General features: G+C 41.8%; 1 protein-coding gene across 1 annotated transcript; it reads left to right on the forward strand.

Annotated features, from left to right (window-relative positions):
* Window positions 1-4647: 4647 nt before the first annotated feature.
* On the forward strand, window positions 4648-10053 carry C4H1orf53 (chromosome 4 C1orf53 homolog). The gene is made up of 3 exons (XM_036755521.1): window positions 4648-5034; window positions 8339-8440; window positions 9911-10053. Exons 1-3 carry the CDS (start codon window positions 4648-4650, stop codon window positions 9980-9982), a joined length of 561 nt encoding a protein of 186 aa, XP_036611416.1. The 3' UTR covers window positions 9983-10053.
* Window positions 10054-14697: the final 4644 nt, after the last annotated feature.

The raw sequence follows: 14697 nt of genomic DNA on the forward strand, positions 1-14697 counted from the left end.
CATCTTGAAGTGGGCAGGAGAGTAGAAATGGGGAGAAAATTTGTAATTCAAACTCTTGTGAAAATCAATGCTGAAAACTAAATATATTAAATAAATTAATAAATAAAAATTAAAAAAAAAAAGAATTGGCACCAGCATATACCATCTTGAAAGGCATTATTCAGGTTGGATGCAGAGCTGCAATATATTTATTGGAATGAATTTAAAATAATTCTTTGTGACATTATGTAAAAGATCATAGTAACTGAAGTTATATTTGCACATGTGAACTTTATAATTATTGTGAATTTTGTAAACAAATTGAATAATTCCACTCTAAAAACAAAACAAAACCCTGAAGTGCAGTCCTAGTCAAGGTGGGTAGGGAGGAGACTGAGAATGTCCTGATCATTTTCCCTATCTCCCAGTGATTCTGGCTTGGTTGAACTTTCTTTCTTTTAAGCTGCCAGACCCCCTGATAATGATGGTTTTTAAACTCAAATAATGTCATATAGTAGGTACTTAATAAATGTTTGAATGACTGAGTAGAATCAATAAGATATTGGTGGTGGTTGGAGGTTAGCTATATACGCCATTATATATTTAGGTCACCTAATAAAAGAGCAAGACTGAAAATTATCACTGAATCATTCATTCTTCTAAAACCAAGTGATCTGATTGACATGTGCTGATTTGTCATTTTAGTATGCTTTTGGCAATTTTTAGGATGGAAGATCCTCTCTCTCCCTTCCCTACCAAATGCACAGGGAATGTTTGTTACTCACCTTTTGGCTGGGCCAAAGAAAAAAATGCTGCAGAAAACAACAAAAGTCTTCCTTTTGGGGTCTCTCCCAAGGTCTTCCCTAAGTTGCATTTTTACCATTTGTTCTCATCTTATTTTATTCTCTAATCCCATCAAACAAACAGCAAACATTTATTAAGGGCCTACCTACTATGTGTTAGACACTGGGGATACAAAGACAAAAGCCAGACATTCTTTGTCCTTAAGGGGATTCTATTGAAGGGATAAAAAGTGCTTAGTAAATTAGTAAATATAATACACATCCAGTTGTTCCCCAGAGGGCAGCTGCTACTTCTCCCCTTGGGGTATGCAGGACCTGAGGGAAACAGGGAGAGTGTTTCCAATGCTTTAGCTCTTGAGCCCTCACAGGTTTCGTTATCACCAGGATTATCAGTTGATATTAATTAGCCAGCCAGACAATTATTTTTGTTGAGGGTATTTACTAAGGTAATACAGTAAGAACAGTGGTATAACCACCACAACCACCAATCTCCCCTATCCCCCCCAAACAAACAAAAAAACAGGTATATACTCTCCTACAAGTACACAGAATCCAGGAAAGATGAGTTTATGCTTAGTTCAAAGGGGTAACAGTTCCTGGAAATCCTTTTTCTTAAAGTCCCTTCCTTCTCTTTGAGAGGACTCATAAAGTTTCCCTTAGGTGTGGTGTAGCCTATTGCTGGACTCCTGGTAGAGTCCTGAATCTGCCTTACCTCTTTGTGTCTATTTTGTCCTCAGCTCCCTATGCAGACACTGCTATTCTGGGGACTCTGCTAGGACATTGGTAAGTCCAAATCCTCTAACCCCCTGAAGTTCAGACCTGGTCAAGGTGGGTAGGGAGGAGACCGAGACTGTCCTGATCATTTTCCCTATCTCCCAGTGATTCCAGCTTGGTTGGAACTTTTTCTTTTTTAAGCTGCCAGATTCTCTGATAATGATGGTTTCTAACCATCCATATAATGGATATTTATCTAACTACCTGTAGCAACAATGTTGCTAGCAGCTACTGTGGCTATGTAAGATCAACAACAATAGCACACAGAACGGCTGCCAACACAGGTTCTTTGATCTGCTTTTCTAAGGAAAGCAACTTTAAGGGGTTAACAATATCAGTTTAATGTCATTCACTTAGTTCAGGGGGAGAAGATCAGCCCCCTGAACTTCAGGGCAAATACAAACTGAAATTACAAACATCAACAGACAGACCTTGTCAGATTCAAATCACAATTAATAGTTAACCACAGAAGTGCCAACATCTATCTGTCTGGGTTACAAAGCGGGAGTGGGGAGCAGTTCCAATGGCTTTCCCAGAGTTTCGTCACCCACATTCTTTCAATGACTGTACCTCCCAAAATCAAATGCCAACCTCGGATCTTATATACCGGTCAGAGGGCCCTGAGGACTCGAGGCTCACCATTTAGAGTGTGAGAAATCAATAACAGAGTGTGGGAAAGCTTCAACCACTGGGCACCACATCATATACAATTCAATGACTTGTTTTAGAAACATTCCAAGACAAAAAAGATCCCACTTCAAACAAAGAACAGTGAAAAGTCCCATTTTGCTTGCCATTACACTACCCAAAATAATAGGTATTTTACAAAAACCATCACAGGATGGTACAAGAGCATCCATTTGGTTAAAGCATTTGATGCAGATATTCTCACGTAATAAAGATACCAGGGTTAGAATATTTTCTTGCTACTTTAAATGGAGTTGGGTGATTGATTAGCTCAATTGACCCCCCCCCCCCGCCCCTCCACACACCTATACACTAAGTTTGAGTTCATCTTGGTAAATAATGAGAGAAATTATTAAATAACCAACTGTTAATATTGGGGAGATGCAGGATTTTTTCCCTTCCTCATTTGGAGATTAGGTCGAAGTGTAATTTTCTGAAGGGCAAGGGGATGATGAGATGAAATAAGAGACCCTTATGAAGAATTTAATCTAAGGTGAATTCTAGCACATCGTATTTCACTCAACCAGGTCCCAGTAGAGGTAGATCCTTTGCCCAAGGCTGGGGGGTGGGGGGCGAGGTGGTTTGGGAGAAAGTGAGCAAAGTCACATCTCCCAGCCCCTCATTAGAATGGGTCCACTTCTCATTATAATATTCATTCTTCTCTTTGTTAACAAATCTGACTTGATTGCCACCCTCAGGAACATCTACTTTTCCAAGGGCATATAAATATTGAGTGGGCTCCATGAGGGGTCTTTGGTACTGGAGAGTGCCACTGACCCCTTTTATTATCTGCTAGCATGATTAATAAAATAATTACCCAGAAACTATGTATCTCCAAACTTTTATGTCACAATACCCTAAACAAAAACAAAAAAATAAAGTTTGGCTGGTTAGCTAATGACAACTAACTACTGAACGAAGCACATCAGTGGGAACTTGTGAGCCATAGAACTAGAAAAGACACCCGCACTCCTGCCTTTCAGGGATATTCTTATAATCCTTATTGTAGACATAGTAGTCACCTTCTCGGACCCATCCTTCCAATGTGAGTGGTGTTTGGAACAGTATCTCCAGAATCCCTAGTATGTAAACAAAATAAATACACAGTGATTTGGGGGTGGGGCTAATAACCATTAGGAGAATCAAGAAAAGCCCTTTAAATAAGGTGGTAGTCCTTGGACTGAGTCTTAAAGGAAGCTAGGGGTTCCAAGAGGCAGTGGTGAGAAGGGAGAGTATTTCAGGGTCTAGCTGGTTCAAATGTGGGGAGGCGGCAGTTGGAATATTATATACATGGAGGAGCAAATGGACAGATTGAGCTGAAGAGTAGCCTGTGTGAGAGGGAGTAATATACAAACTAGGCAGAAAGACTGAATAGAACAGATTATGAGGGTCTTTTAAATGCCAAACAAAGGAGTTTATATTTTACCCTAAAAGCGATGAAGTGCTAGTAAGACCTCTTAAACAGCAGTAATATGGTCTGGCTTGTATGTTGGACATATTTGGCAGTTGTGTGGAGCACGGAAAGGGAGGCCAATTTGAAGGTTATTACAATAATAGTCCAGGTGAGAAATGAACTTGGACTACAGTAGCTATGGGTATGCTGGCGAAAAAGAAGGAATGTAAATGTTGAGGAGGTGGAATCAACAGAATCCAGCAACTGGATCCAGACTGGCTATGGGGTGGAGATTGAATGTAAGTAGAGGGAGACTTTTTCCAACTTGAGAAGAATGGTTAGCACCCTCAACAGCAATAGGGAAGTTAGAAAGAACATGAAGAAGCAGGTGTTACAGCAAATTAAGAGCCAGAGCTTCAGGATGACCAGGATTCAAACTGTGTCTCTGACATGAGTTGTCTCTGTGATCCTGGACAAGTCACTTAAAACCTCGGTGTCCTAGGCAATTAAGACTAAACATTTTAACTGTTATCAACCAAACTCATCAGTTGGTATTCTACTATCTCCACCAATAATATCATGTATCTCCACCACTGGAAATTCCACATCTTCTTACGGTGGATTTCTGGCTTTTTAAAACTCAGGAGTGTGCGGAACGCTTCTGCCGGTGTCCCATTTGGCTGAGGGAGGAGAAAAGGTGTATGCATGCTAAAAACGACCATAGCGACCTATCCTCTCAAAAGTGTTTTCACTACCAAGCTTAGGGCTAGAGAGCCTCTAACCAGAGTCTCAGGTTCCTCGTCGGTAAATGGAGTTGGACCATCGGGGTTTACACCTGCAAGATTCCTCCCACCCAGTTTGGGGTGCAGGCTGCCTTGTCCAGCGGAAAGAACGTTTCGTGGTAAGGTTTGGAGTCACAGGAAATGGGTTCACACTGTGTCCTCGTGCATGTGCCTTCACCTCTCCGGGCCTCAGTTTCCTCGACTGAGAAGGGAAAGGGGAGGGGGCTGGATGCCCTCTGAGGCCCCTTCCGGCTCTGGGCCCAGACATCCGCGCGCAGCTCCGCCGCTCTGCCCAGGCTCCCGGGCCCGCGCCCCGCCTCCCGCAGCGGCACCTGCGGTCACGGGCAAGGCCATGGCGGCGTGGCGGCTCCCAGCCCTGGCAGGGGGCTCCCGGGGCTCGCCGTTGCCCTCCTCGACGGGGACTCGGGTCACCCCCGGCTCTACGCTGTGCTCCGCCTCCGGGCCAGGCGGCTGCGGCAGCAGCGGAAGCAGCGGTAACAGGGGAAACATTTCGGCAGCGAAGGCCCCGGAAGGTACCAGGCCCGAGCGGCCCGAGCGGCCCGAGCTCACGGCGGCGGAGCTGCAGATCGCCCAACTGCACGAGGCCGCCTGCGCGGTGAGCTCCCTCCTTCCGCTTCTCTCGGGGGCGGCCGCGCGCCTACGCCGCCCCCCGCGCTCGCTACCTCCCAGCTCCGGGCCGCAGCGCCGCTTGGATCCAGGCCGTGGCCCGAGCCCGGGTGCGGGCGTGCGGGAGGCGCGGAGGCGCCCTCCCAGGGCCCGGCTGCGGCGCCACTCTAGGCCGTCCTACTCCTCCGCCCCTCCCCCGCCTCGCATTCCCAGGCCCCGCCCAGGACGATTCCCTAGGTCCCGCTGGGAGGACTGCGGGACAGCTCTCAGCCGTACGCTCCGCCAGTCAAGCTTGCTGGGCCCGGGCGGGGAGGGGACGCATGCACGCCTAGGTGCACCTGGGAATGGTTCTCTGCGAGCTGACCTAAGTAAACAGAGTCCACGACGCGCAATGGGTTTGTGTCAACGTGCGCCCACGTGGGTGTGGACTTGGAGGGCAGAGTAAGAAAAAAAAGCTGTATGTTTATTTCACGTGTGAAACAAAACCCTCTGTGTTTTAGTGAGTGAATGGTGACAGTGCAGCCCGAATACAAGACATTCCCAAATACATCGTTTCACATTTACCAACCCTGAATGTATTCAAAGTTATCGCTTCTCTATATTGTAGGTACCTTCCTTTCCCTTTCTCCTCCCCCCTCCACCCCCCCCCTTCCCCAGTCCAAGATAAATAAGAATATTTGAAAGGAAACTACAATCAGCAGTTTTCGGGAGACACTTAAACTGAATTCTCATGTCCTGGACCATTTGGTAATTGTTTAAAACTGGCGTCCAAGACTGTCCTCTGAGAACAGCCATAGTCAAAACTATGGCATAACCTACACATGAATGTACCCTTCCTTCTCTTTGGAAGATAATGGGAAGACTATCCGAGAGTCCTATAACTGAAATAAAAATCGATTAAAGATTTATTAATGTTAATTATCATTTGAAGCCAGAACTTGGCTTGGAAAAAAAGAGGACAAAAGGAAAGCTAGGTGGAGGAAGAACTTTACTCCTTCAAAATCTTATTTCTTTTGCATAGGAATTGGTGTGTACTAAGGATGCAGACTTCCCAACAGCCTCCTTTTTTAGGCTGCAATTTCTTGCCTTAAAATCTTCTAGTTACAGATTGCCTGGGCTTGTCAACAAATTGTTGACTATTTTGTTGTTTCATTTTTAAGGGCTAGAAATAAGTCACACTCCTGTTCTTTCACTCTCTATTCTAGCCTAGACATAGGTAAAAGCAAATTCATTTTTTTAATAGCCACAGAAACCAATAGTGTGATGGTGCCTATCTCTCAGCTCCAGATAGTTTTCCCATGTCTAGAATGCTCTCCTTTCTAATTTCTGCCTACTATATTCCCTGGTTTCATTTAAGTCCCACCTAAAATCCTATCATCTACAAGAAGTCTTTCCCAACCCCTCTTAATCTAGGTGCCTTCCCTCTTTTTATTATTTTTTATTTTGTTTATTGATTATTTATTCATTTATTATGTAGCTTGTTTATATGTGTTTGTTTGTTGTCTCCCCCATTAGATTGTGAGCTCCTGTAGGGCAGAGACTATCTTTTGCCCCTTTTGGCATCCTGTGTTTAACACAGTGCCTGGCACTTAGTAGGCACTTAATAAATGTGCTTTGACTGATTGATTGCCTCCACTTAATGACTGAAAGTAACATTATTTTTACAAGAGAAAGCCACAGTTGTATCATCAGTGTCAGTGTCATGGCTCATGTGGTTGTCCATAAGTCAAGCCAATAATGACACTTGTGATTCTCCTTAACAACAAACCAGACTCACCTAAAAACACTGCTTCAAAGCCACAAGATAGATAGTTTGCTCTCTTACCTTTTCACCTTGCTTTGATGATCATCACTTCACATCTTGCTCTTCAACCAAACGGTCAGCACCTTGGCTGCAGCTTCATCCACCCACCACCATTATGAAATTCATTTACTGAAGACAAATTAAATTCTTATGGACAAAGTTTCTTGATCAGAGCAGAAGGCAAGTAATCTATTAGGTTTCTGGGTGACCTCAGAAGGCTCCTAGAGGCTATTGAAAAGGGGGAGGAAGGAAGGAGTTGCTACTGCTTTTTAGTCTTTTCATATCCCAAACTTAGACCTAGTTTCCAAAGTAAAGAAGAGATGATAAAGTGATCAGCCATTCTAAGGTGGAGTTTCATGCCCTCACTTTCCAAGAGGTCTTTCTTTGTGAGTATCAAGGATTTTGGAGATAATATGCGCCTACTCTTCAGAATGGCTTGCTTTTCAGTCCCCACTCTATTTACCTCTGGGACAAGGGTTGCAGTGCAGTTAACACTGAGCTCTCTCACTTTATGGTACACTTTTCACCTAATGGAGGAAAAAAAGGTAGAGGGTTAAATATTCCCCCACTTACTTTTCTTTTAAATAATTTGAGTGACTTAAATGTTTCACATAAAACCCCCTGTATATCAAAGATATTTGAATGGCTTCTAAATGATTGTGAAGGGAAATTCTTCTCAAGAATGAATGATAGAATTACTGCATGTCCAGAGGATTATATTAAAACACCCAGAAAAGGTTTGCTTATGAAAATATGAGGCCAAGCATTATGTTGAGGCACATATAATAGACTTCCACTCAAAGAGGCAGTGGGCTTTACCGTCACACTAAATACTTATTTTGCTAAGTTTGCAAATTGTAGTGTGTTTCTTTAGCATTGGAGCTGTTAGGATAAGAGTGGCTTTTGATCAAACAGCAGTTGAAAGCAGTGAGTATTAATATTTTTATAACAGCTTTTTGAAATAAGTCATGTTTTCAAAAAAGAAAATAATGTAAAAAAAGCATAAGGATATAAAGCATAAAAAGTGTGATGAAGATGGTAAAATTACAGCATGTTACATTTTCTCAGCAACAGCTGTTTCTTCTGATTGGTACCTTTTCTGTAAACTTAAATCCTTCTATACAAATCTAAGTTGAACGTCACTTTCAAGGAAGCTCCCCTGCAACTTGAGAGTGATTGTCCATCTTCAGAATTGTAAGTTGTTAAAGAAACTTAAATTGCTATGGTCCATAGAAATCAGATGAAGAATAATTAAGCCATCATTTGTTTCTTATGTTTAATTTTCTTTCCCCTCAACTTATGCATTTTCTCCTTTCATAATATAAATAATGCACAGTGACTCAAAAGCAACTTTTGTCATTAACGGGTTGGGTTCCAGGGAGGGAAGTAAACATTTGTAGACATATTATAGTCTCATGAATAGAAAGTGTATTGTGAATATAAAGATTCTAGAGATTTCTAAAGTTTTAATTATTTTATTATTTTTAAGACTGGCCAACTAAATTATGTGGATCCAACCACTGGCTATTTAGTACTCACCAAAGTGGCCCATTTGCAAAGAGGGGACTGCTGTGGTTCTGCCTGCAGACATGTGAGTAGTAAACTCTCCCATTATCGCTGCAGCTTGCCTCGCTTCTATAACTTCGTAAATAGGTATTATTTGAAAAAACAAGTCAAATAAAAATCTAAATGGACCTAGAGTGCACTTTTCACAAGCTACTTTAGCCAAAGACAATGAAGTCCTTAAGGGCCAATGAAGGACCTTTAAAGTTAATAGAATTTTGCCCCATTTCACATAAACATCAGTTCCTTGAAATGCAGTGATTTGAAATTCACAGGAGTTCATTATTACAGGGAAACTTTTCATTGTTTTTCAAGTTGTTGCATTCACTAGGCAAACCCAAAGGGCAAATTGCTAAGAGCCAGTGTATTGCCGGCTATGCTGCCTGAATTGAAATGGTTGAAAACTGACCAACCTTGTTTCACAGGCTTACTTTGGGTAATTTTTCTTTCTTTCCCTCTTTCCTTCCTCCCTCCCTTCTTTCCTTCCTTCCTTCCTTCTTTCTCTATTTCTGTCTTCCCTTTTCTTCATTCCTTTCCTTTCCTTTCCTTTCCTTTCCTTTCCTTTCCTTTCCTTTCCTTTCCTTTCCTTTCCTTTCCTTTCCTTTCCTTTCCTTTCCTTTCCTTTCCTTTCCTTTCCTTTCCTTTCCTTTCCTTGAAAATTGTTTTAAAATGACTCTATTTCCTCCTTATAATGTATATTATGGTGTATACAGCAACACATCATATTTATTGATCAGGAAGTCTAATTTGTTTTTCTTTCAAACACACAGTTTGTGAGACTACCATGGAAAGAAGAGGCAGTTTGATGTGACTTTTCAAGTTGTATCAGAAAAGGGAGAGAAGTTGATAAATCAAGGGTGTATAAACAGATAGCAAGTCTAGATTCAGACAATTTGTTTATACTGCAACTTGCTTGTGCTCCAAGTTAAGGCACATTGATTCTGAGCAAAATGCAAATTACTGTATATTTGCAATGGATTAAGAAAAAAGATTCATTTAGGATTTTGAATTAGAACAAACCTTAAATAACAAAATGTACTATATACTTAGATGGATAAGGAGAATGTTTTCATTGACGATACATTTTAACAACTGAAAATGAGCAGTAAGTGTTTATGTTAATTGTAGCCAGTATTCAAAAGCATACATTTAACTTTTGAATTTTCCTGTCTGTCAATAGCTTGAGTACATAAGATGTATAGGAATAAGGGCCCAAATAAATTGAAGTGATTGGGTTTTTTTTTTTTTTAAGGAGAGGGTTTGCACTGTAAAACCCCTAAAATTCGAAGGAGCATTTAGGAAGTGATTTCTTGGACACTAATTAGGACCATTTGCTCGAGGCTGCCATTATTTTTCCTTTTAGTCTGGAGGGCACGATGGATCAAATGAGCTGTATAACATCATTAACAATCTCCTTTTTCATCATAAGCAGCCTTGTAGTTTTTCATGCTGATTGTTTTTTTTAATGCAATAACGACTTATTTTATTTATTCTGCAGTGTCCATATGGCCAAATCAACATTAAAGATCTGTCGAAGAGGAAGCGATTCAACTCACTGTTTTATATTTGAGAATGATTTCAATTTGTGTTTTCCTTGTAACAGCCTGCAAAGTAAAATACAATAAAAAGCCTAATCCAGAATTGTTATTTGTGGAAGCCTTAATTTCCCTTTTATTGATGCTCTTTAAAAAAAAGTAATTAAGATTAAAACTAGCTGTTGTTTTTGTATGCTTAAGTGTTACAGAAGTAACACATCAATAGTTATTTTCCTCCTTTTAGCTTCATTACCAGACACATATGTTAAAGCAAGAAAATTAGTGCTCCATTAAATAAATAGTGGCAATAAGTTTGCATTGGTAGTTCTTAATTCTGTATATTACCTCGAATTTCCCTACTATTCTTTTATATGTATGATCTGTCTAAGGAAGGTTGCTGACTGCTGGCAAATGGAGTTTGAATCAATACTTCACTTAATGTCTGTCTACAGGTATAAAAAGATTGTCATAACCCTATTTTGTGTGGCATAGGAGAGCCCAGGAAGTGTAATTTTGCTGTATAGTGGCTCTCATTTTCCATCTGTTCTCTCAATAAAAACTTTAAATCATTGCCACCTGGGGGTCAGGAATCTAAAGAGGAGGGAAGGAGTTTTGACAATTCTCCCTTCTCTTTTGTGTTGCACTTTAATTCTCCCATCCATTCTAGAAGTCTTCTTTCCTCACAGTTTGTCTAAGGGGAAAACTTTCCCACTAACTCACAAGGAGTTTGCAGTGTGATAGAAAGGTGAACAGGGTCTTACATACATAATTTGAGGCCTGTCTCTACCTCTATATCTATACCTTTCTCCATTACTTTGATTAGTGTCCAGGAGACCCAGAGGATCTTTCTGTGTAGCTGGGTACACTAATGAACTTGCTAAGTTGATCTTGCTCACAAACCTTAACCTTCTCAGGAGTGTGGATTCAAAGGTATTGAAACAGCTTCAGTGGCCCTGCCAAAAGGCACACCTATCCCTCAAGTTCATAGCAGGGTTCCAATGGCATATTCATCCAACCTTCTGAATAGCATCCTCTGTGAGTCCGTGTGGCATCTACCCAGTCAGGAGTTAGGGTGGAAGAAAGATTTAATTTTGCCTGGTAGGAGTACCCAGGACTTCTGAAGGGAACAACATTGTGGACCCTAAGAGTGATTGAGCATTTCCAGAAAATCTGATGTATGTTAGTTTCTTATTGTTAGTTTTCTTTCCTTTCTAATTACAATAATAAGCAGCTTCCATATCTCCCATTAGGTCTGAAAAAACCGAGGTATAATTCCTGCTTCCTCCTTTTAGGGTCAAGGGCGGCTATTGGGTTTGCTAGCAGCTAGAAGAGAGGGGTTTCAGTTAAGTAAATGAATGTACCAACCCAGAGGACTCGAGGGATCTGGCCTGGGGGAAGGAGAGGTAAGAGGAAGAGATTTTGGGGGGGAGAGCAAAAAAAAAGTAGATAAAGGTTTTCTGAAAGATATTTTCCAAATGGAATCCTCCCAGGCTAGATACCTTCAGAGAGACATCTATTTTCTACTCCGGGCTGTTGCAGTAGGCGTGAGCATAGGAAAGGAGAAGATACCTTAATCTCTCGTCAACTTGTCGCCGTCACTGGAGGACTCTAGCAGCTCGCGTTTGAGATGCTTCCCTGGGGAGGGCTCTGCTCTTGTAGACCGACGTCATTGTAACATTCAGGAATCCGCTTCTGAAGAGAATAGCTTTGTGATGATACCTGTCCCATTTTTGTTTGTTTGTTTGTTTTTTCATTTACCTGGACCCTGGGAAGCTGAGGACCGCAATGCTCAGGCTCTAGTTCTGGTAATGAGACAGTAGTCAGTAACACATCTGGTAAGGCAGTGAGACTGCTCCCACATGAAACAGAATAGGGCCACATAAATGGGACTCACTTCAAGTGCTTGGAGCTATATTGTATTCACACGTTGTAAAGTAAAAATGAGGGCATATTACTGTGTGTGTGTACAGACACGTGTGGACACTTAGAAATACACACAGTCTAGCAAAACTTCGTATTAAGCTGCTACTGCTATTTAAAGGTTTCTGAGCATTCTTTTTACCCCGTTGTGCAGGAAATCAAATGATCGTTTCTAAAATTCAATGACCCAACAAGAGCTTGTTATTCTTATTGTCAGCCAGGAAAATACTGCACCTTCAATTCACTTATTAGCTGGAGAATTTCCAGAATGAGGTCTACTGGCGTTATCTGGGCAGCAATCATGTACTGTAACAATGAAATAGAACATGCTATTATTGAGACACAGCGCAGCAGGTGGCTTATTATGCTCTTGCATATTCTCCTTTCTCTTCCAACCATTTAGATGCTGGTAATTGAGGGGAGCAGAGGCGGAACTAATTTTATTTTCAGAGATTAAAATGTTGGCTTCCCAAGCCGTGTTTGGGGTTTGTTCCTGATGGGATAACTGATGATGACCATGGGAAGCGTGTGAGCTGCCCCCGGTGACAATATTAGACAGCTTCCTCTAACCTGTATTCTGCTCCTCAAAGAGTCTTTCCTCGTGTTTACTTTTACAATCATCCTCTGGCAGCACAGAATTGGCACAGACACAAACACCCTCCAGAAGAGACCACAGGACAGAACCACGGTGCCAGGCAAGTGAAATATGGCTTCTTGGCATTACAGTGAATTCACTGGGAGTCAAATGGACTTCTTGTGTTGGCACAGAATCAACCTCAGTTTTCCCTTCTTTCCATTTGCTGTCATATCCCCTTTCTACACTCAGAATTAACTTTAGACCCTGGACTCTATTTAGAAATTGCCCTTGGCAGGCAGATTTAAACTCCTGGGAAAGTCTTTAAGTAGGAGGGACAAAACCTTTTAAAATCTTCACAGTAGGTCCTGGTTCTCAGATAATTAAGTGAAACCCATCGGCAGAATCTTTGTGCCCAATGGTAGCTTAAGAGGCAAAGCCTGATTGAATATTATTAATGGACAATACACAGGAGGAGGATTGCTAATTTGCTATATAGGGTTCTATTTTGGCTACACAGAGTAGTATATCCCAGTTTTCCTAGAAACAGGCTGGCACAGGTTTCTAGTGCTTAGTTTGGAACTGGAGACCTCCACCATTTATGACTGTTCTCTCTCAGTGCAAACAGGCTTAAATAGGCTAGGTGGAGATGGACAAAGGTAAAGAGCCTTCTCCCAAATGTAAAACACTTTGAGTTCTAATGTCATTCACCTTGCTGTCTTAATTCAAGATGCTTGAATCAGCCAAGTGTAAGAACCTTGGGCAGTTCAAAGATTCCTCTCTCCTTCACTCCTGATTGGGATCCAAATGGGATGGGGAAGGTTAACAGATCAAAGAATTTTGTGTGAGGAGAAAAGAGAAAGAAAAAGGGGATGGAGAGGAAGAAAAGTAAACCAATGGAATTTGCTGATAAATCTAGCTAGATTGGCTAGAAATAGGCATTCACTTCACCATGACCCAAGGTTGAGTGACAGCTCCAGCTCTAAGTACTAGAAATAAAGGAGAGAACCAAGAATCAACTGACTCTCTGATTCCCCTCCCCTAAAAGATGTTGCTGAACCTCTCCCAGAGATAATGTCCTGTCTTTGGTTGATTCTCTTAGTGTTGGTTGATTTCAGAAGGTCCATCTCTATAGTAGGTACCAAAGAAAATTTATTCTGATAGGCCCCTCTGGATGGAAACTGTCTATTTCAGCCAACGTTCTGAAGCTCATTAACACAGTTTGTCACTTGGAATAAAAGAGGTTGGTTAGATATGCTAAAGAGCCTCATTGTTTGGCTGGGCTAAGGAGGAAAGGGAAAAGAGTGGGGGTGGCTGGCACTGTCACATGGAAAAACATTAAGGAAGGCAGCCAATCTCTCTGCCCCTACAACAACCACAAATATGATGATCCTCCCAATAATTCTCTCTGAATTCCCCACCCCTTTCTTTGCTGCCTCCTCCTTTCTTAGAAGAGAAAAAATAAAGTCTGTAAATAATGGGTGAAAGGGACATCTTTTTCTGGCTATCCCTTCAACTTCCTGGTGGACTTTGCTTAGGTCAGACTAAGACCAGGCAGTGCCCCTGTTAGGAACCTGAAATCAGGTAAAACCAACCAAACAAACAAACAAATAAACTCTCTCTACCAGAGGGTGGATGCCTATTGTTCAGTTAGTTGGCTGCTTGTCACTGGACTATAGCTTTCGCAAGGATGATTTCCATTCATTCTGGCATCCGATCTTATCCTAATGGGTTAAATTGGATTCACTTTGCTGATTACCCTGCGTCCGACTGCCTAGCGAGGCAATGCCAAAATCACATAAGGGTGGGTTGTGGGCTACCGCTCCCTTCGAATACATCGGGAGATCAGATCACATCAGATCAGTTCAGAATGGAGTGTTCTTTTAATGGAGACTAGAATGTGAGAGATGAGACGGGAGGAGGGCCGGGAGGGAGAAAACGGGGAGTTCGGGAAAGGGAGGAGGAGAAACACACGAAGACTTGTTGTTTAGCAGTCGCCAGGCTAGCCATAGAGGTAGCTGCCTCCGATTCATCTTCTTCCATGTGCTTGCTGTGTGGGAAGTTACTGGTGGAAGCATCTTAAGGCACAGGCTCCAAGAAGGAAAATCCGAGCTTCCGGCCTGGAGGTACAGGTTGTTCAGAAAGACTCCAGACACAGCACTATGCAAATTTCTAAAGATGCTCTTTTTAAAAATTTCTTTTATTTACAGCGGACTCCTCCATTAACACTTTACTTGATCATTGAAAGGTTGAAAA

This window comes from Trichosurus vulpecula, chromosome 4 (genome assembly GCF_011100635.1).
Source record: "Trichosurus vulpecula isolate mTriVul1 chromosome 4, mTriVul1.pri, whole genome shotgun sequence".
Taxonomy (NCBI): Eukaryota; Metazoa; Chordata; class Mammalia; order Diprotodontia; family Phalangeridae; genus Trichosurus; species Trichosurus vulpecula.

Coding starts and splice junctions, on each gene's coding strand:
- C4H1orf53 (XM_036755521.1), top strand. CDS start 4,648: ATGCCCTCTGAGGCCCCTTCCGGCTCTGGGCCCAGACATCCGCGCGCA. Junction 5,035..8,338: donor TGCACGAGGCCGCCTGCGCG/GTGAGCTCCCTC, acceptor ATTATTTTTAAG/ACTGGCCAACTAAATTATGT. Junction 8,441..9,910: donor GTGGTTCTGCCTGCAGACAT/GTGAGTAGTAAA, acceptor TTTATTCTGCAG/TGTCCATATGGCCAAATCAA.